The sequence below is a fragment of the Periophthalmus magnuspinnatus genome, chromosome 17, assembly GCF_009829125.3.
Source record: "Periophthalmus magnuspinnatus isolate fPerMag1 chromosome 17, fPerMag1.2.pri, whole genome shotgun sequence".
NCBI classification, from domain to species: Eukaryota; Metazoa; Chordata; class Actinopteri; order Gobiiformes; family Gobiidae; genus Periophthalmus; species Periophthalmus magnuspinnatus.
The window spans coordinates 6,930,240-6,950,800 of NC_047142.1; the positions used below are offsets into that span (position 1 = coordinate 6,930,240).

Genomic DNA, 20,561 nt, shown 5'->3' on the forward strand with positions numbered 1-20,561 from the left:
ACAAGTACTCCTGTAGAATCGAGTCAAAAGAAAAGGAAACCATTTATTACATTCTTAAAACCACATATATGTATCCTGATGGACGACAATATAATATAAACTTGTGTGACTCCGTTACTCCTGGAATAGTAATATAGCCTACTTTTTGTACATTTTGTCATACAGTAAGAAGAGGGGGACAAACTTTTCTTTGATGTGTGTTTTCTTAACCTTTCAATAAAAAAAAAAAAATCACTGACTTTACAAGACAGAGTGGTGACACATAAAGAGAATTGTGGATATAAGACTGACAAATAAATGAAAATCACAGCAAAACAAACAATAAACCCCAATATTGAAATTTATCATGAACTCTAAGTGATTTATTTATTTATTCCTATTTCTCGTAAATTTCATTTACAATATTAGGATAAGAGGAAAAGGGCTTTGACACTTTGTGAGTAACATTCACAAAAATAGAGCTTACGTCCACAGTGATTATGGTTATGGGTCTCATCTTAGGTGCAAAAGGTGTGAAAAGTACAAGGCTAAAGACGACACTGGTTATAAAGGGACAGGATCACAGCTAGCTCCCTGAGAGGCAGGCAGCAGGTCCGAGGACTCTGCTCTCAACATCACAGCACTCAGGTAAGACATCATCATCATCATCTCATAACTTTCCAGAAGTGAGTTATCTGTGTATGTTACAAGTGTACAGCTGAACGACAAATGCAGAATCAAAAAACAAAGGATTTACTCAAGTCTTACTGGCATTGATGCCCAACCCAGGGGGCAGCTGGTAACTCTGTCTGGTGAAGTGTCCACTGAGAAAGAGGAATACAATAAGTGCTTTTTCTTCTGGCAAGTGTTGGGTTTAAGGAAGAGGAACAGCAAATGTACATAAAAATACAGTTGCTCCAACCAGCTTGGAGGGTTTATAGACTGGTTTGTTATGGCAACAGAAACAACAAAAGTGATATACCGTTTTACCACACTGATGTAACAGAGTGCTGGTTAGAGACTAGCAGGAGATGCTGTCTTTTCACTTCAACTCTACGGTCCATGGAGTTAGAATACACCCCTTTCTTGTTTTCCTGTCCTTTTCGTCTTCTTACTATTGGGGGCAGCAGTGATGCAGTCATTCAAAGCTTGTTAGTTTTTATGCAAGACAACGGATTGTCTTGGCTGCATAATACCCCAGTCCAATGTCTCACATCTGCAACAAATGTTCATCCAAGTGTCTTGCTTTGCCCTGCTGGGTCTCCCTCAGGATAAGAGGGGTTGTTGCCATAGAAACCTGAGAGTACTGTCAGACAGGAAAGTAGTCCATAAAAACAATAGTCCACAAAATCATCGTTCTTGATCCATCTTGGTTTCTCTATCTCACTATCTGCTTTTCTTCGCGCTCCACTCTGAAATCACACAAGCTAACACTCTCCATATACTTATATATAATCATTTATTTACATTCTTACTTAAAATATTTGTTTATAAATGTGTATATAAATTAAAGTTAATTTTATTTTGTCCTGTCTCTAAGTGGCATTTACAAGGGTAGGGGTATGCGGGACTGAGGTTTCTCATTGCATTACAAGAGCCTATAAAAAGGCAGCACCAAACACTGTTTCAATGTTAGCGAGCTTGAATCAGCCTGAGCCGTGTGTCAAACCATAACTGTATTATCTAAAGAATAATGAGTAAATATTGGTCCCTATGGTGGTCGATACAAGGTAATTGTTGCATGGCTGCCACATTGTGCATTTTTACAAAACACTTTGTAATTTTGTGAAGTTCAGGTTTGGTACATTCACGGTTGGTGTAATCTGACATGCCCACTGGTGCTGCTTATGACTGAGGTACATTCAAATGGTTGATCTGCAGTGGATCAGAGCTTGGAGCTGTCTAGTGCTATAAAGGGCAATATATTATTATACACATGCCCATTGACTTATTGTTAGTGCTACATTGCAGAGGACCGTGAGTTTATGTGGTCTGTAGTGTAAGGTGCTTTTGCCTGCTGGGAAAGTGAAGGACTACTTTGGGATCAAAGGAGAAGGAGTTTTTAAAGTCCTGGATTGTCTCTGTACTGCTGGCTGTTTAACTTCAACATCTATGTCCTTCTCTGCTTCACCTCGCCTCACTACCTCTTCTTAATACACTTTCAGCTCTAGTTGTGCATCTAGCAGTCTGTAGAGTCTGGCAGGGACATCTCACTGCCAAACACTTCCCGGTAAAGTGGTGGGAAATTGTAGGCGGTCTCTGGGTGGACCAATCGAAAAAACTCCAGTTTGTCAATGTGAAGGTTACAGATGGACTTCATTATAGGCAGTTTAGACACCATCTTGAAGAAGAGGAAAAACAAATTATTTACTTAGAAACTGTGCTCCAAACATCTATCGATATGAAGCCAGTACAACCAGTGACAGTCTCTTCTTACCTTGTCCAGTTTTTCATCAGGGGCTCCACTTTTGTTTAGACTATGCTGCAGAGCAAGGTAGACTTTCTCTTGAAGTTTCTGAACCTTTTGGCCTTCTGACAGCCAAGGTCGGTCTAAATACAGCAAGAAACATATAGATGAATGTTAATTAAAGAATAACATAAAACATACAATGATACGTGTCCATTTAACTTTTCAGTTAATCTGTATATCTGCATTTATTGTAGGTGTATTTATTTTTTTGTAATGGCCACAAGGCCCTGGACTATATAATGAAATACTTGTGTAACATGAGCAGACACTTCCTGGTCAAGTGTTTATGTTCTTGTAAATTTCAGGCAACAAGAGGAACAGAAATAATTACCTGGTGATAAGAGAACGGCTGCACTAAACAAAGCCATCTCTTCATCAGATAACTGTAGACGGCACAGTGCTTTACCGAGGTCAAACACAGCACTGACCAGATCATCACAACCTGTGCAAACCAAAATAATATTCAGTTATTCATTAATGGTGGTAACTGTTAACATGTTTAGAATAAGATTCATAATTGACACTGAAATGCTATTGCGCTTCTAATTACTGCTACTAGCACTGTTACCCACAGGTTTGGACAAAGATGATTTAATACAACATATGATATGACAAAAGGGACTTTACCAACTTTTTCTCAACATGCTTTTAGACTATGAGGGTAAAAAATAGGCAACAGGCGAATACCATAGTCTTTATTAGTCTGTGTTTCTCATTTATAAACTACATAATTTGTACTTGACTTTGTAGAGTATCATGGAATCTGTATAAGCTGTCAGTAATGGTAGCTTTAATAGTGCAACTATATACATGTCCTCACCAAGTGCTTTGAAGAAGTGTGCTGGGGCGAACTTCCCATTGAAAAAGATAGTGCTGTTGTTGACATTGAAGGCTCGACACATGCGGATGAGAAGCACCTCCAGGCATCCTGAAAGGGGAGCCACAGATAGAGGCAAAGACGTGGAGAGATGGAGAGATAGAAGAAGAAGAGCAGAGGGACGAAGGGACACAGAACGCCCAAGATACTCCAACATGCACACAATACACAACACAACAAAATGTAAATAATTTTGACCCAGATTGGAGCATATATTAGACGTTTTTGAACCATTAAAAAATTGACAAATAACAGAATATTAAGTATATCCGTCAAGTTTTGTTCAGTTCAAAGCATTTGTGGTAAGTAAACGCATTGTCATATATATGCAGTTCATACATTATTTTAAGTTTTTAAATCATGTTTTTAGCCAGTTTCAAAAATAATAAAAGATGGTTTAAATAGGTGTAGATAGAAGGTTGGGGACAAAACAGAAGGGAACTTAAGTTAGCATATTTCATTTGAGTTGACTTAATGCAAGTCTACAATTATTGAAGTAATATGACAGTACAATTTTAGAATATGCACTGACCTGCTTTGAGGAGAATTATCTGATCATTCTGACATAGGTCCATAAAGCCAGCAATGCGCTTGGCAAACTCTACCACATACTGGATAGCATTAGTAATGTGGTGAGCGCATTGTTGCCACATCCACTCTGCTGACTAGAGAAATAAAGAAACCATATATATAAGTTTCAGTAGTAACAGTAATACATATATTTTCACTTCCAAGAACATTATCTACCTTGTTCTGGAAACTCCGTGCCTCCTCAGATGTGTATTGCACCCAGGTGAATCTTTTCATATCCTCAGCACTGTGCTGGCATGTTTCCAAGTGGGACTTCACAATGCTCTGAGTGATTCTCTCTGTGAAGAACACAAATAAGTACACTGATGATCACAGTGGATACCAAAAAGGCCTGCTCAGATACAAGCTGTGCTGCCAACTCTAGACCATGGCAGGTTAAGCTTAGCCTTTATTGTCCCCATAGGGAAATTTGACCTCTGCATTGACCCATCTTTCAATGCTACTGGGCAACCTGTCAGTGCAGCGCTCAGGGACCCATCTCTAGATCTTGAGCTATCCTTGAGTGGAACTACCTCAGCTAGAGGATTTATTGTGCATGTTTTGGGTTGATGAGGTTGATGAACCTGAAACCTTCTTGATGTGAGGCAACAGTGGTAACCACTCAGCCATTGTACCGCCAATACTATTATTGCGTTACTGTAATCAGCTTGGTCACAAACGCATTTAATTTCTCGCTGCAGTCCTACTCTCAAATCAACATTTACTCAGAATGCAAAATACTAATGCCTGTTACCATAGAGATACAGCTACATATAGTATGTCAAGGTCTCACTATCTCATCAGTCTTCACTTGCACGTCCTTGAAGTGAAGTTTCATATCTGGAGTCATTCCCATCAGTTTATTTTCAATTTATTCAAGGCTTTTTTATTAATCAAGCCTGGTTTTCTATCTGTGCCCTTTCGCTTGTCTTAACCAAAACATTCCTACTACTTATGCTCTACTTAATGTGTCACTTTGTAGTTAATGTTTTGTGTTGATGCCTCATCCATCAAATGCAGCTTGGTATTTGATAAAAATGTCACAAAACAATCAAGTCACCTGCTTCTCTTTAAAAAGAGGGGCAATGGGCCACAGCTAATTATTTACACTACACACCACACTTAAGCACTGCATTGACTTATCAAACTACTGAATATCGGACCCAAAAATGTCATTACCTTGGGGCATAATGGAAAATATATATAGTATATATAAATAATATAATCTACACTGGCTGTGCATAAGTTTTGCAAGTTTTGGTGATTTGCAGATTTTCTTTTTGTGAACGGTATTAGCCACATATTCAATTTTGAAAATGATGTCATTTAAAATGTCTTTAAGCTTCTCTGAAAGAATGGATCGCAGGCATCCTAATTTACACAATCAACCCTTGGCGTTCTTGTCCATCTGTTCCCACTCACCGAGGTCTGCTATTGAGCAGTCGTCTGGCAGACTGTCCAGCAGCGAATGAGAGTGCTGGATGCCGTTGCTGTCTGGGCCATCTAGTATGGTCTGTTGCGGCGAGTTCTGATTGGATAGGGATGAGGAAGAGGATGACGCTGAGGAGGAGTTGGAGGTGTTGCCTGTACTAGCCCCACCTCCTCCGCCCAGCAGGTCCAGGCTGCAGTACTGACTGGCCTCCTCGGGCGTCAGCGGCAGGTCGAAGAGGTCTGGCAGTGCTGCAATGTCGTCTAGGTCACTAAGAGTGGAGCTGGAGCCTCCGCTGCTGTAGGAGCGGCTCAGACCCTCCTCTACGTCCTCTCCCGCACTGCTGCAGACGCCCTCCTCTCTGGGTAAAGACAGAGCAGTGGACCCTGCTCCTCCAGACCCACCACACTCTTGCGAATTCTGGTGCTTCAGGACCTCAGCGTTCAAAGTGTCACGCTGTTTCTTTGACATGCGCCCAAATTTCACCGCTGTTGAGAGCATTAACAAATTAAAATAGTTAAATACATTGTTATTATATTATTACTTTTATTTTCTAAAATGTTCTCCCTTCCTCAGTGATTTGGCGGATTAGTACTGTGCATACACATGGAGTAGCAGGCAATGTGGGTGAAATGTCTTGGGCAATGTTTCAATCATCAGAATACGACAATGTTCTTTTTATAATTTGATGGAAAGCTGGTACTGTTTTTGTGTTTGCATTATCAGTCATAGAATTTACTTTTCAGAATACTTATTTACTGCTTGACAGTGAGGCTGGTTAATGACAACTGACATGAGGCATTATCAGCAGCTATAGTTATACATTAACTGTAAATAATATATAAAGTCCCTGCAAAGATTAGCCATGTTTACCATCTCGGCTCATGCCCAAAGCCAGACACTTCTGGAGACGGCAGTGCTGGCAGCGGTTACGGTTGGTTCGGTCAATGAGACAGTTCCTTTGCCTGGAACATGAGTACATTGCGTTGTTTTGCTGGCTGCGACGGAAGAAACCCTAAACACAGTTGCACAAGAATGATGCAAAGTTAGATGCCTTTTGAAAAACAGTTAAATTCTTATCTTTTTTCCTGTTTTTTTTTTTTCCTTACCTTACAGCCTTCACAGGTGATGACTCCATAGTGGATTCCTGAGGATTTGTCCCCACAGATCTTACAGGGGATGACCTCAATCTGGGCTGTAAGTATAAAACACAAAAAAATGTAGAATTACTTATTACAATCTATTAATCACCATGTGTTATATGATAGAATATGACCTAATATAATGTTACCAATGTTTCCAAGCACATGGATTCTAATTCAAATGAGACCTATTTTTGAGTAGTTAAGCTTAATTATTCAGTATCTTTGACTTTTCTTCACTTACAGCCTCTTATCAAAACCATGGCCGTTGTTATCTGCAGTGGCCTTGCAAAGGTCATGATGCTTTTATCTCATCACAGTCAGACTTCTGACACTCTGTGTACTTATTATTCTCTGTAGCTTTATTATTAGAAAGTCATGTCCTGAAGTCTTTTGAGCAAGTGCGACCTGCTGCACTGCCAGACCAAAGGTGTCACGTTTTCTTAGTACTCTTCTTTGAGCCTCACACTGAGAGATGGCCCCATTAATTTGTGTGTCTTGAGTGTGGTCATAGGTTCATTTGAGTCATCTTAGTTATATCCTTCACAATAAAGACAGCTAATTTTTTTCATTTTGAATTAGGTATCGGAATTGAAAAAGCTGCATCCGTGCATCCCTATTATGATACTACCTTTGTATAGTACCTGCCGATACCCTATATTAAGCGATACCAGGGCAGAGACTAGTAACAGCATTTAATTCCCAGTTTCCAAAAATGAAATAAGACTGAACTGATCCAAATGTGTTATTTAGCTTTTATCTATTCCTCATGTAACTACAGTACAACTTTGTATAAATATGAATTCAAACATTAAAATAGTAAATAGTCTTATTACACCAATTTATAAATCCAACCAGGTTGTCGAACCGATATTTGGAAACCAGTATCCAATACAGCAAAATTTTCAGTATTGCTGTTGATATCCAATACCAGTATTAGATTGGTGCATCCCTATTTTGAACTCGCTGTCTGTGAGTGATTACAGCATCTCTTTCAACTAAGTGTTTAGTTATGAGTTCCTTCTAGTCTGAACACAGTGCTTTTTCTTTGCACATTGAGTGAATAGATCGTGAATATTAAGATAAAAAATGCACACTGTACACATTCAGAATATTATATTTTCTATACCTTGATTGCCTTATTCTTCACACCGTGATCAGGCTGTGAACTCTTCTAAGTCTGTGTTGAGTGTGGCCCCCATAGTAAGTACACAGTGTACAAACAGACAATCACATGATAGCTGCACATACAAACACAGGCGCTGCCTCTACTGACCTGTAACAAAGCAACCATGTTATTGATTATTGTTGCTTTTACTTAAGACTTTTTAAAATCTATTTTATGAAACTAGTGAAAAGTGCATTCATGTCTGGCATCAGCATGCCATTGTTCTCTGGTTAAGAACTGAAATAATAATTTCCATTACTTTTCCATCTTTATAAAACAGCCGTCTGTTTCTGAAAAGTGTTGACTAAAGGACTCTAACTGATGAGGGCAGCTGCAGGCATGCAATGGAAAAATGGCTCCCTCCCTTCTCTTCCTGTCTTTCTCTCAGGTTCCCCTACCCCTCCCGCACCTCATGATTATATAACTCTTGTCTGCAAGCATTCCTCACAACACTCATTCAGCAAGCTCACTCTAGCTACACCAAGTCCCTGCCCTCCCCAGGTTTCTGTCTTCCAATTGGCTGTACACTCCTCCGACTCGCTCTGCTATTGGCTGACTCATATGTCACTCACCTCCTGTAGCCTGTCAGCCCATGTGGACATTCTGTCCTACTGACACACTTTCCCACTGCAGGGGGAGAGGGAGGAGGGAGTCAGGCGCAATCCCGACTACCCGCAGACTAGTTTTAAGGTGGAACCACCATCAGACTGCCTATAAAACATTTCCCCAAAGGCTCCTTGCCTGCATCTGGAAATTGGTTGTTACATAATAACAAAAAATATTAACAGATTACTGTCAAGATTCTCAAGTTCACTAGGTTTTACACAAACATACTGTTTTCCATACAGCCATTAGCCTGAAACTATAGCTTGTTGTTGTTCTTTGTATAATTTGACCTTTTTTCTGACTCTGCTGCTGGCAGCTGGCTTCTGTGCACCCGGCAGAGGAGTTTTGGAGTGAATGTCATTTATTCTGTGGCCCACCCTCTGCCCAGGCAATGGCACTGAGCTTCTGCTCTGGTGCAGTCTATTCTGGTCTTTGCTGCGAGACAGAATTACACAGAGGCCCAAATGTCCCTGCTGCCACAACCACACAAACATCATGTCTACTGCTTCTACACCCATGTCAACCAACAGAAATAAGAAATGATGTCCTGATAACTATATCATCTTTAGTCTGTCTTAAACTAGGCATAAAAAAGTCATTTACAGCAAGTTACTGCTCTGATCTTGTAAATTGTGGTAATATAGACTTCAGCAGTATGCTCATGCTGACACAAGAGGGTTGACATATTAGCATTATTATTTATCTTAAACACTGACCTGGACTACAACATCAGTTTCAGCAATCTGCTCCCTTGGCATACATTCCTAGAGCGACAACCAACTAACCATTTGAGCGCTTCTCTGTCATCTTGAACTAAGGCCGCAAATATTGAAGAAGTTTACAATACAGACATTTTCTTTGCTGAGGAGAATGTTTACAGAGTTAGCATGCCACACCCAAAACATTTTACAAAATGACATGGACCCTTTATTTTTTCAGCTATAGGGCCCCGTGCAATCAGCCTGTTTTACTGTTGCCTGTACCTGATCTTTGAACAAAGGACTAATTCAGCAGAGGTGTGGCAGTCTCTCTGTAACTCTCTAGACCACGTTGTTTTAAGAGGCAGTATGTCAGTGTGTCAGGAGAGACAACCTTTGACCCTCCACATTCTCACTAAGTGTTCAGTTTATGTCATCTCCATAGCCTTGGTACACAGTGTTGACAAGTACATATGTAGAGCAATAGTTAAAAAATAAAGCTGTTCTTATTTGCTTATTAAACAAGTGTAGTTAGTATTGGCCTCCAGCAACAGGTTAATGGCACCCATTGTTGCATGTTGAGTTCATTCTTTTGTCATTAGAAAGATTGTCAGTTTGACATGTTACACCGGGCACTTGTTAAGTCATGCCTACACTGTTGGGTGTAGGCTCAGGGGTCTTTTCTCCTCTGTTAGACTTTTTCAAAGAGTTTGTGAAAGACAAGGACAAAGCACATCGGTCATTTGAATATGGTCTTCACTATTTTCAATTAACATGATTCAATAGAAAGTATGGAACAAAAAACAAGAACCAAAATATATCAAAATATTTTTCACATAGCTGAATTCAATTCTGTAAATGCATTTACTAATCATAACTTTATTATTTGACTCTTATGATATTTAACACTGTGTTTGAAAGAATCATGTTAGCTGGCCAGCTGCCCCAGCATTCAAATCAAAGAGCCTTTACTTTCAAAGATGCAAATACCAGCAGAGGCCAGGCTGGGGCCCGGGAAGGGGGATTAGGAGAGGACTGAGGAGTCCATGGGCCTCCTGTACAGGGGTTTGTCTGTGACAACAACTTGTCTTGTGATCCCTGACTCCATAAAACTAGCTCTTATGAAGATAATTTATTCAGTCCCAAGATGTCCGCTGGTCAAGTCTGTAAGAATGACTAATTTCTTCTGAATTAAACAAATATGAAGGCTTATGTGTGAAATCAAACTCCACTTGGGCTGAAAATGTGTTTGGGCATTCTAATCAAGAATGGACAGGTTGATTGAACAACCTACATTTGAGAACAGTGAGCTCAGACTAGGCCATAGTTTGTTTACATTTGGATATCCTGAGAGTTTGGCTCCCTCCCTCCACCAGAGGCCCCCTTAGTTATGTCTCAAATATTCATCTCTTTCCTCCCTCTGACAGGACACTATGCTCTGACTGATGAAGCTACTCCCCAGCATAAGACATGTAGTTACATTCCAGTGTACAACATTGTCCAGGTATAGTCTCTTATCTCCTATAGTTGCAATTTACAATTTTATGCAAAGAAATAAGGGTAGGCTACATTAAATGTGTTTTTAATCCCCCTTTTCTCCATTCATAATGTAGTACCATCCTTAGCCCTCCAGCCTTACTCTCAGCACATGGCAGTGCACCACGTTCGGCATGGCGCTTCCAAATGCAGCCCTCCCCTCCCGCCGCTGACTGCTGTATAATGTTTGGTGACATAACTAGGTCAGTGGAACAGCCAGAACCTCTCTCCCTCTCTGCTCTCACACTGTTGGCCATGCGGACACTGTGTCACCACCACATAATAACGAGAACGTCACAAACTTGTACATTACATTGTTTATGAGATAAATGCATTAAGACATTTTATTTAAAATGATTAATTTAGACCCAAATTATGCTGAAAATGTAATGTTATTGTCATTGCATAGTGTACACGTAAAAGTTATATCTTTCATATGCACAGGCAGGGCTCACTGGTCATTGAGGTAGAAATTGTATTCACTTTTGAGTACAATAATTTCTTGATTACATAATTCATGTTTTGGTTAACAACAACCCCCTCTTACGCTCCTCCCCTCCACGTTGCATAACACCATGGATCCCTTTGCAAATTTTAGAGAAGCAGACTCTCTTGTAATAGAAGGCATTTGTTCAAAGATGTAAGCGATTGTTTCGAATCTCCATATCGCAGTTTAGCACATACATTTATCCAAACCATTTAGCAACAAGTTAGTAAACTAGTAAAACCAGTGTAATAAATCATTCAGTAGTGAATGAGTGTTCAAGTTTTGTATGAGCGCACGACGTCCATACAACCACTGAAGCTCAGAGCTGCACTAATCCAGTCATGCGGGATTAATGCGCACTGGAGGAAAACAGGCGCACTCAAAGCCCCGTGCGCACACATGTGGTCATTCCAACCACGGATTAAACGCACATGCACGCACCATACACGCCATATAAACGACAGGCTGAAGTAAACACGTATAGAATCAGTCCAAAATAATACAGACTTACCTCGCATGGTGATATTTTTCTTTGATTGTGGTTCCTTACCACGACGGGAACTACATGTGGTTGGCGATTGTACGATACCGACAATAATAAAAAAGCGTGCAAAAAAACCCAACAAAAACTGGTGACAAGTAGCCCTGAATATTAACTTCGCCCTGGCTGCAGGGCTGGAAAAAGAAAAAAAGAAACTACCCTCAAAGTGCCCTTTATCGCTCGGTCAAGTCCAAGCGAAATAAAATAATCAAAAAAGACGCTTTCGCTCGCATGGTAACGCGCGTGGATCCGCCGCGAGTGGATTTGGATAGAAGTTGTTTTTTTTTTCAGATGGAATAGTCCCACGGTATTCGAGTGGTGCGCTCGGGCCCCCCTCAGTGCTGTGACTCTCCGCCCGTTCTTCTCCTCCTCAGTCTACCCTGCTAACCTACTTTCTCTAAGCGTGGAGTCTCACATGATCTCACTGCCGACAGCTCCTCTCGCAGCAGCTCTCGGGAACGCGCGCACGGGAGCGAGTTTAAGGTGGACTTCAATTGCCTAACAAACTTGGGGAAATACACAGTCGAGTCACAATAAAAAAAAAAAAAGGCCAAGGTGTGGTTACTTAATGGTGTTAGCTCAACATTATGTACTGATGTCTACTAATTTGCTATCCTGTTTCATCTAAGAAAATCATTCTTAAATCCTTAGTCCTTGAGAATTTAAGCATGAGGAGTTAAATTGTTGTTGAAGTTCTTTCCTCCATACTTAATTACATAGTTTCGATTACAGTACTTTTCATAACAGGTTTTGCTGGTGTCTTTAGGCCTAGATCACATTTACTAAACAGTTGATGATCATATATTTAGTTTCTATTGGCCTAATAGAAACCCCTTACACAAATGTCATGCAGTTTACTTATTGGTGAGGCCATTGTGAAGTAGGCCTCTAGATTTTGTTACTAAAACAAAAATGGAAAATGTTTTAATTTCTATATTTTGTTTTTCTCAGTACAATACAATTTTGCATATACAGCTGAATGGCACAAGAGTTATCGCAGGTCAGTTTAGTACAGGAAAGTCATAGCAGGATAAAACAACAGGCTGCTTCCAATTTTTTTTTTTTTTTTTTGTTTTGCACTCCAATGGCCTTACAGAGTTGGTTTCATTTAATCTGTTCTTTTTTCCTAACAGTCTTTTGGATTATATCATTTGACAGTTTGAGGTTATTTTTGGCCATATCTCACCTTTTTGTCCTACTACACTGCAGTGGGCTGTTTTTGTAGTTTAATACAGAGATTTGGATTACTCCGTGTTCTTGGGACAGTGTGTGACTGTGGTTGCTGGTGAGAGGTGGGTGGATGGATGTGGTGTGAATGGGGAGGAGGTGAAGGTGGAGGGAGGTTTGAGCTGGAGAGGGGGCTTTTATGATGCAATGTTCTGGCAGCAGTGTTATGAAACAGCGCCGAGGCAGAGATTACTCAAACTAGGTTACTGGAGCAGCGGCGCACTGTGGCTGCAGTCAGGCATTCTTTTTCCGTCTGCCTCTCACTTTTTATAGACTCTTACAGTCTTTTGTTTTTGCTCGGCAGTCCCTCTTCCTTTTCATTTCCACATAACTTTTGCTTACACACATAATGAAGAAATTAATCCATATTTATAGTGTTACTCGATGCAAATTCATATGAGCACAGAATGCAGTCCATCACACTACTTTCTCTAGTAGGAAACACTAATTTTCTATATATTCTAAAATGATAACTAATAAGGTTTAAAAAATACTTTATGATATTTTTCATAATTTTCTCCAGGTTTCCTCTGGTTTACATTATGGCCCGCTCCTCTTGTCTCTCCCATAAAGCCCCTCTGTTCAGCGTCTCCCTTGACAACAGCGCTGACACTTTGACCTCAGCTCTTATGTAACTGCAGTTGAACCGAGAGAGAGAAGAGTGAAGGAGAGGAGGAGGTTTGAGGCTGTTGGAGGAATACTTCTACTCAGCAGACATTTTGTTTTTCCTGATCATAAAGCAAAAGGAAAAAGGAAAAAGAAAGCCAGAGAGGGGATTTTTCCAGTCTTTGGGTGGTTGCCAATGACAACATAACAGGATAAAGCAGCTGAAGGAGGCCAGGGGACATGGAGCAGAAATGTTTGGATGTTTAGATCATAACTTGTGTGACAACAAGCAGCACTGCAGTCCAGATTTATGTCTAAGTGCACAGCAAGCATTACCAAAACCCACAGACCAGATATATCTGTGTAACTTTATTATCCTTTGTTGTGGTTTTTTTTTTTTAATAGAAAGAAATAGGCACTGACAGACCACTGTGCAGGGAATACACAGACTCGCTTGAACAGACCTCTGATCACTAATTGTAAGTGGTTTAAAATTATATGCTGAAATATACCAAAACCAGAAGGTTCTTTATCAGTCATTGTATACTATCGATGTCTCCTTGGGCAAGACTCTTCACTCACCTTTATAATGGATCAGGTGTGTGAGTAAGTGATTGCTGGTCGCACTGGCCAAAGGGGCTGCCATCCTCACTTCACCAGGGCAGTTGTGGTTACATAAGCAATTTGCCACCACCAAGTGTGGTGAGTGTATGAATAATGCATTAAAATGGAGAAGCAACTTAGAGCACCTTAACTTGCCTGTGTGTTAGCATTTTTGTCATTTTCTCTCTAGGATTGCACAGTGAAGTTTCAATTGGTTAATCTGGACACAACCTCTGTTAATCAAGTTTGTGCAAAGAGGTCTCGGTTTACTTGTTCAGCTGTATTTGCTTTTTAGTCCATCTGCGTTTGTCACAGATTTTCCATCAAACATTGTGCGGTCTGTCCCATCATCCTGAACAGCATACGGTCCTCCTGACTTACATCAAAGCCACTGTGGCCTTGTGACTCCCTGTGGCAGAATGTACAGGCCTGTTCACATCAAAGGCCCTTTGTGGGGATGAGGGAGAGACTGGAACTGATTGGGTGCACATGGTCCACCCGGGCTGTGTGGACAGTCTGTGCACATAGACACTGTATCCACTTCTTGCTATCCTTCACCCCCTGACATGCATTATTACAAAAACACCCATTCATATCACCGCTCAGATGTGTTTTAATAGCAGGCCGTGTTCCTCTTACTGTGTTATAGTCCGTGCCAGTCACTTTGCTTTGAGATTATTCCAGATCCATCCACGGAGTGGCTAATCTCCTTGTTTTCTCTTGTAGAGAGCTAGCGCTAATCCATGACTCCCCCTCCCTGCCTGAGGCTCTTGTAATCTGGAGTTGGAGAGCTTTGACGCGTCACTAGGTCAGTGTGTCAGATTGACTCTAAACAACATCCAGCCAGCCTCCTCCATAACTCTCCATTCTGCAGCTCTCTTTATCGCCTCACTGCTGGCTTTTAATGCCTTTTACAGTCATTCCTGCACACTCAACCTTTTGTCTAGGCTTGCACATTAATCCTGTAAGTGTCATCTTTTCTGCAAATCTTCATTAAATCCATCAGGATTGAAATAGAAGTAATTTTAAGGAATTTTTATCTATAAAATAGTAAAATAGTATTTTTTGTATTTTTGCAACCATTTACAATTAATCGAGTGCTATAGAGCACAGCAACCTGATTTCAAAATTTGGGATGTATTATTTGCAATAACATCCATAGGTGATGTTAGAATACATACAGAATGCCTTCCAAAGTGCTTCCACCTATACTCTTTTTGACCGCCAATTAATATTGTATGAGAGCCTTAACACTATCCAGTGGAAACGTAAAAGCATTAAAATAAACACTTGTCCGTGTACAGTACAATGAGATGTATGGAAACACTCAGAAAGGAATGTGAAGAGCTCGACATTCAGTTTCCTCTGCCTTTTTTGGATCCCTTCCACCAGAGCATATGTATACGCACTGTGTGGTTCAAAAGTAATCTAGGGTTATATCTGATCCTTAATTAATCCCAAATACCTAAATGCTTCAGATACTGTATGAAATCATACTGTACATTGTACTGTTCAGTGAAGGCAAGGGTACTCAAGTAAATGTGCTGTTACTTGTAAAAAGTACCCCTGTCAGCATACAGTAAATAAGTTATTTTTACTTCTGCTGAAATAGTAATGGCTACAACTACTAGTGGTACTATTATTAGTATTACTAATGCAACCAGCACTATTAACTACTTTTTCCAGTTGCATCCACTACTACTAGTGTATCTATTAAAGCCACTGGTTTTGTTTTAGACTACCATTGTATTATTACTGGTTTTGTTACTGCTGATTGTAGTTGTGAATATATTTGTATTTGAAAAATAATCCATGGCTTACAATTGGTCTTTGCTTTAAAAGATAGGCAAGCCTCTCAAAGTCTTTCTCTTTGCACACTCTGTGGCTTTACATTTGTTGCCAGTGAAAACAATCTAACCACTAAGACACCAGATTAACTACTACTCATAATTGGATCAATGGGTATGCGTATTTACTTAGATGCCAACAACTGGCATCTAACGTAGTGTAATTTAAATAATCTAATTAAGAGTAATACAGATCTATGTACTATTTATTCAGGTTCACTCAGGTTAAAATCATTGAAGAACGCAGGCTCAAGCCTCAACTCCACTGTCCTTTTTGGCACCAATCTCCATTATGTAAAGAGTCTACTAATAGCAGCAATGATGTAAACTCTGGTTAGACCGGTTAGTGATGGATAAATATGATAGATATGGCGAGTTAGTTCACTTAGGACAAAGAAAACTGTGCCCTTGTGAATGCCATGTTTTATTCCCAACAATGACGGGTTAGACCACTATGAATTGAAAATACAGGTTAGACCATTATCAAATGAAAATACAGGTCAGATCATTAACAGATGATCACTATCAAATGAAAACTAACCATGAACTAGCTATTATTTATTTATATATATATATATATATATATATGTATAATATATATATATATATATATATATATATATATATATATATATATATATATATATATATATATATATATATATATATATATATATATATATATATATATATATATATATATATATATATATATATATATATATATATATAAATTTAAATTTAAATTTGCCACCCTCGGGCCTGGGAGCTTGAGGGTTCTGTGCAGTATTTTTCCTGTTCCTAATACTGCACTTTTCAGGCCTGAGATATCTGATGTTTTTCCTGGGATCTGCTGTAGCCACTCCTCCAGTTTGGGTGTCACTGCCCTGGCTGCTCCAGTGACCACGGGCACCACTGATACCTTCACCTTCCAGGCCTTTTCCAGCTCTTCTCTGGGACCCTGGTTTTTCTCTAGTTCTGTTGGTTCACCATCACCTTTCTGTCTGTATCTGAAGTCCTACAAGATCTTTGAAATTTTCTTCCATTCACAGACACTTGTTGTAATGTGTTGACAGTACAAGTCTAAACAGATCTATCGGTGCTACATAAAAATAACCAAACTAACACCGATACATTGGAGCACACCAAGAAAAACAATAAGGGATTGGTTCAGGATATGGGTTAAGCTAGGTCAGAAGTATTGTAACAATATTTGTACCTATTGAATATCTCTTGACCAAACCAGGAATTAAAACAATATTGCTAAGAAATAATAAATGGAGGTATAAAAAATTGGTAATCGCAAAGACCTAAGTATGTTTTAAAAAATACATACTTTGGACCTAAAAAGACACTACATTGATGTGTTGGAGAATCTCATGTTCGTTTTAATTAATTTTATGTAACAGGTAATTAGACCTACTGCACACGTAACAAAAACAAATTCCACACTTGATTTACTTCCTTAAATGTAGAATATGTAACTTTGTGGAGGTGACTCATCTGCATGACTCCATGGAAATAGAAAATTAAAACCATACTTCAGAATATTCTCCATGGAGATACATAAGTTTTATGCCATATAGTGGAAGATTATAGCCAAAGGAACAACATTTCCATGGGAACAAGCAGGAGGAGGTACTCCTCCTGGAAAAATAAGAGTCAGGTTTGTGGAGATGCAAGCCACTCACAGTAAGCACAGATGTTTTTTCAGTGCAAAAACTATTATGCTGTTATTGTAGTCAATTTTTGGCCAAAAAATGACACACTTTGTCTTAAAATAAATTGTGTCATTTGATATTGGTTTTATATGCTATTAAATTGACAATTTTGTATTTGCTTAGAGGAACTACATGTTTTGACAACCTGCACACGCAATACTATACTTTTATAGACACTTATAGTGGTAGTCTGTTCCCTCCATCTGTACCAGTCATCTGTGTAGCCTGTTGTGTTTTCCACATGCTACATCTTGTACTCTTTGAGACTTATTCATGTGTTTGTCCAGGCTTGCTTTGACCAACATGCTAAAGCATCCCCACCCTTTCACTTGTCTTTTCTTTACTTGTTGCAGATCAAGTTGAAGTCCACACCTTGGTCTTGTTTAAATAGAGGGCGTATTCTGTTGTCTTTACGCAACATTTAACGTAAGCAATGTGACTAATTATGTGTTGTTAATTGCACTATAGCACTCACTATTTAACACATTTTAATACATAAGCAATCATCTGTTTTGGCGTGAAATTATGATGCAAATCTTTTTTTTTTGTCTGTAGGGTTGTCATGGTAACAGTATGGTGTTTATCTGAAGATCAATCTGTGTGCGTTGCCATGTGACCCACTTTACAGCAGTGATGGGCTCACACATGTCCGTACATATGTGCAGACACAAAAACAAGATGTTTACCTTGATCAGCAGGAAAGACATGTTTCATCCTTCCGCATAATTTGCTCAACAACATGGCACTATTTCTGCTTCCTGCCCTGAGTCACATTTGGCCCTATGACCTACATCTATTGTCGCCTCATCTGTGGTCACCACTGCACACCCGCTCTTACAGCTTGTAACATGTCTTTATATAAGACAAAATTCAACAAACGTAACAGTTTCCAAGAGGTCTCCTCAAAACCACTTATGACTTCAGCTTTTAGAACTCATAGCACAACCATTGTGTCAAATGTGTTTTCAATAATTAATAATATTTACAATACAGATCTACAAACCAACCAATGTATTCTTAACACCAATTCTTAGAAGATCGCGTCAGGTGTGGTGTAAAACTATACAATGCCACTCCATATGAATGTTTTGTTATTAACTTGAAAATACTGCATGTGAGCTGCCTCACTATTGATTTATGTATTCTTACAACAATCCACAAGGATGTTCCACAACTGAGTAGGTTTTCTATGAAAATGGAGTCATTTTTAAAATACTGTGATGTACATTTTAGGTTGCATTGCTCTAATGGCACAATTTGTTGCTTCTTTGGGAAATTGGTATGAATTAGCACAACTAATAAATGAGGTTGCACAAACTATTCCTCACTATGTTGTAATTTCAGTTTGTCTTATTTGTCTCATATTTATTTTATTTCCGAATTGATTTCACACAGCTTCCTTGCACCTTTTGTCCAACCATCTGCTGTCTGTCACGAATTCTCACTTATCCTTTCACCATCCAGTATGTAAAAATCTTGGCTCAAAAATAGATTTTTTTTTTTTTTTTTTTTTTTTTTTTGTCACAACGCAGCTTTGTGTGTGTGAGTAAGTTGATGCAGAGCCCTCTAGTGTGCATGGTGTGGTAGAACAGGTTTCACTTACATAATACACGGAGGTTGGTGTGGGTTTAGACTTTGTATAGTTTGTAAGGTCTGTAATAGTGGACCATATAGAGAAGACACCATGCTATTTGTAGAGGGTAATTGCAAGTTATATGTATACACAGTACTGCTTAACTGTTTTGGGCAAGTTTAAAAAAAAAAATGCTTTGAGAATTAAAGGTGTGTCAGTGTTCAAATACATTAGTCAAAGCTGGAAAGAGTAGACCACACACTAACACACTACAGCTTTACCATGTAGGATAGCATGCCGAGACCCTAATGTAAATCTCTTTAAATTCATGCAAATAATTGCTTATCTATCTAAAATTATAGTTAAAGTAAATTTAGGAAATATATCTTCCAAGTACAGTTTCTGATAATTTTTGTATCTAATTCAAGTTTTCCACACACACTTTGCACACAGTATATTACCACTGTGCACGCATTGTTTTCTTACTGTGCAAAAATCTGTTTCCATAGCAAACACACCCTGAGAAGCCATGACACACTTTTCAGCTTTTGCCTCTCAACAAAATGTGCCACCACCGGTGCATATCCCACCCATTATGCAACAACAGAACATTATGTAATCTTCCACAAAAAAGAAAGAAAAATAAATACAAAGTTTGCCCAAAATACTGCTCCAAACATTCTCATCATTAGGCCCTCCATATGGCGATGGCTGACTCACCAAGCTTTTGTGTTATTTGTTAATGGGAAATATGGTGTTTTGCAGAAGCTGAGAATGTCTGCATTGCGTCACAGCAGGAGAGAGCAGAGGGGGGAAAAATGGAGGAGATAGGAAAGCAGGGGCACCGCGAGGGGAGAGGGGTGTGTCTTCACTGACCTACATTCAGACACCCCACCCCAGCGCACCCCACCCGCCTCGGCAGACTGACGTGTAAAGGGCACTTTGAAAACCAGATGCAGACATGGCAAGTATAGCTAGACAAACACACAGTAACTGAGCACTGCAATAGACGTGCACAAGTATGAAAGATTAAATGTGTAATATTGTGTAGCTATGTCACAAGTAACTATAGATAAATCCCCATGCTCCATCTATAAATTACATTGACAAATATACTTGGTTCTGATCTGTTATATGCTTTTTCAGTTCTGCTGAACCTAGTTTGGTCGTGGTTACTTAAATTTAAACTTAAACTTAAATTTTATTGGTGGAGAGTCTGCTACCTGCTTGGCTCCATGGACATGTCATTGGTTCTAGTGTTTTACTGCTCACAAAAAATCTTGAAAAATGTCCATTCTCATTGTGAGTGGGGTCCCTGCTCCACAGGTCTGACCTGGTGGTTTCACCTGCTTTATCCCATGGAGTTGCCATACCGTGGAACAATCCAGGGCAACTCTATGGGTCGTCAGAAAAGGTACATAGTGTATCTTTAACTCCTTGTTTAGGTTGGGCAAACAAACAAGCCTTTATCCTTGGCTTAG

The 20,561-nt window shown here is 39.4% G+C and overlaps 1 protein-coding gene and 1 long non-coding RNA gene across 2 annotated transcripts; one reads left to right on the forward strand and one right to left on the reverse strand.

The window, feature by feature from the left end:
- Positions 1–18: 18 nt before the first annotated feature.
- LOC117384928 (nuclear receptor ROR-beta-like) lies at positions 19–11,950 on the reverse strand. The gene is made up of 10 exons (XM_033982108.2): positions 11,474–11,950; positions 6,435–6,520; positions 6,199–6,340; positions 5,319–5,813; positions 4,074–4,195; positions 3,859–3,991; positions 3,270–3,377; positions 2,781–2,891; positions 2,417–2,529; positions 19–2,320 (listed from the first exon to the last, which is right to left on the reverse strand). The coding sequence occupies exons 1-10, from the start codon at positions 11,478–11,480 to the stop codon at positions 2,159–2,161; spliced, it is 1,479 nt and encodes a 492-aa protein (XP_033837999.1). The 5' UTR covers positions 11,481–11,950; the 3' UTR covers positions 19–2,158.
- On the forward strand, positions 6,439–10,758 carry LOC129457047 (uncharacterized). Its single transcript, XR_008649057.1, has 3 exons — positions 6,439–6,522; positions 10,367–10,443; positions 10,553–10,758. It is a non-coding gene; the product is annotated as an uncharacterized LOC129457047 (long non-coding RNA).
- Positions 11,951–20,561: the final 8,611 nt, after the last annotated feature.

What these genes read in the sequence shown, in the direction of transcription:
- LOC117384928 (XM_033982108.2), bottom strand. An exon ending in CACGGAGTTTCCAGAACAAG is followed by an intron (nt 3,992 to 4,073) that starts GTAGATAATGTT and finishes TTATTTCTCTAG; the next exon opens with TCAGCAGAGTGGATGTGGCA. An exon ending in AGCCGTTCTCTTATCACCAG is followed by an intron (nt 2,530 to 2,780) that starts GTAATTATTTCT and finishes TGCTGTATTTAG; the next exon opens with ACCGACCTTGGCTGTCAGAA.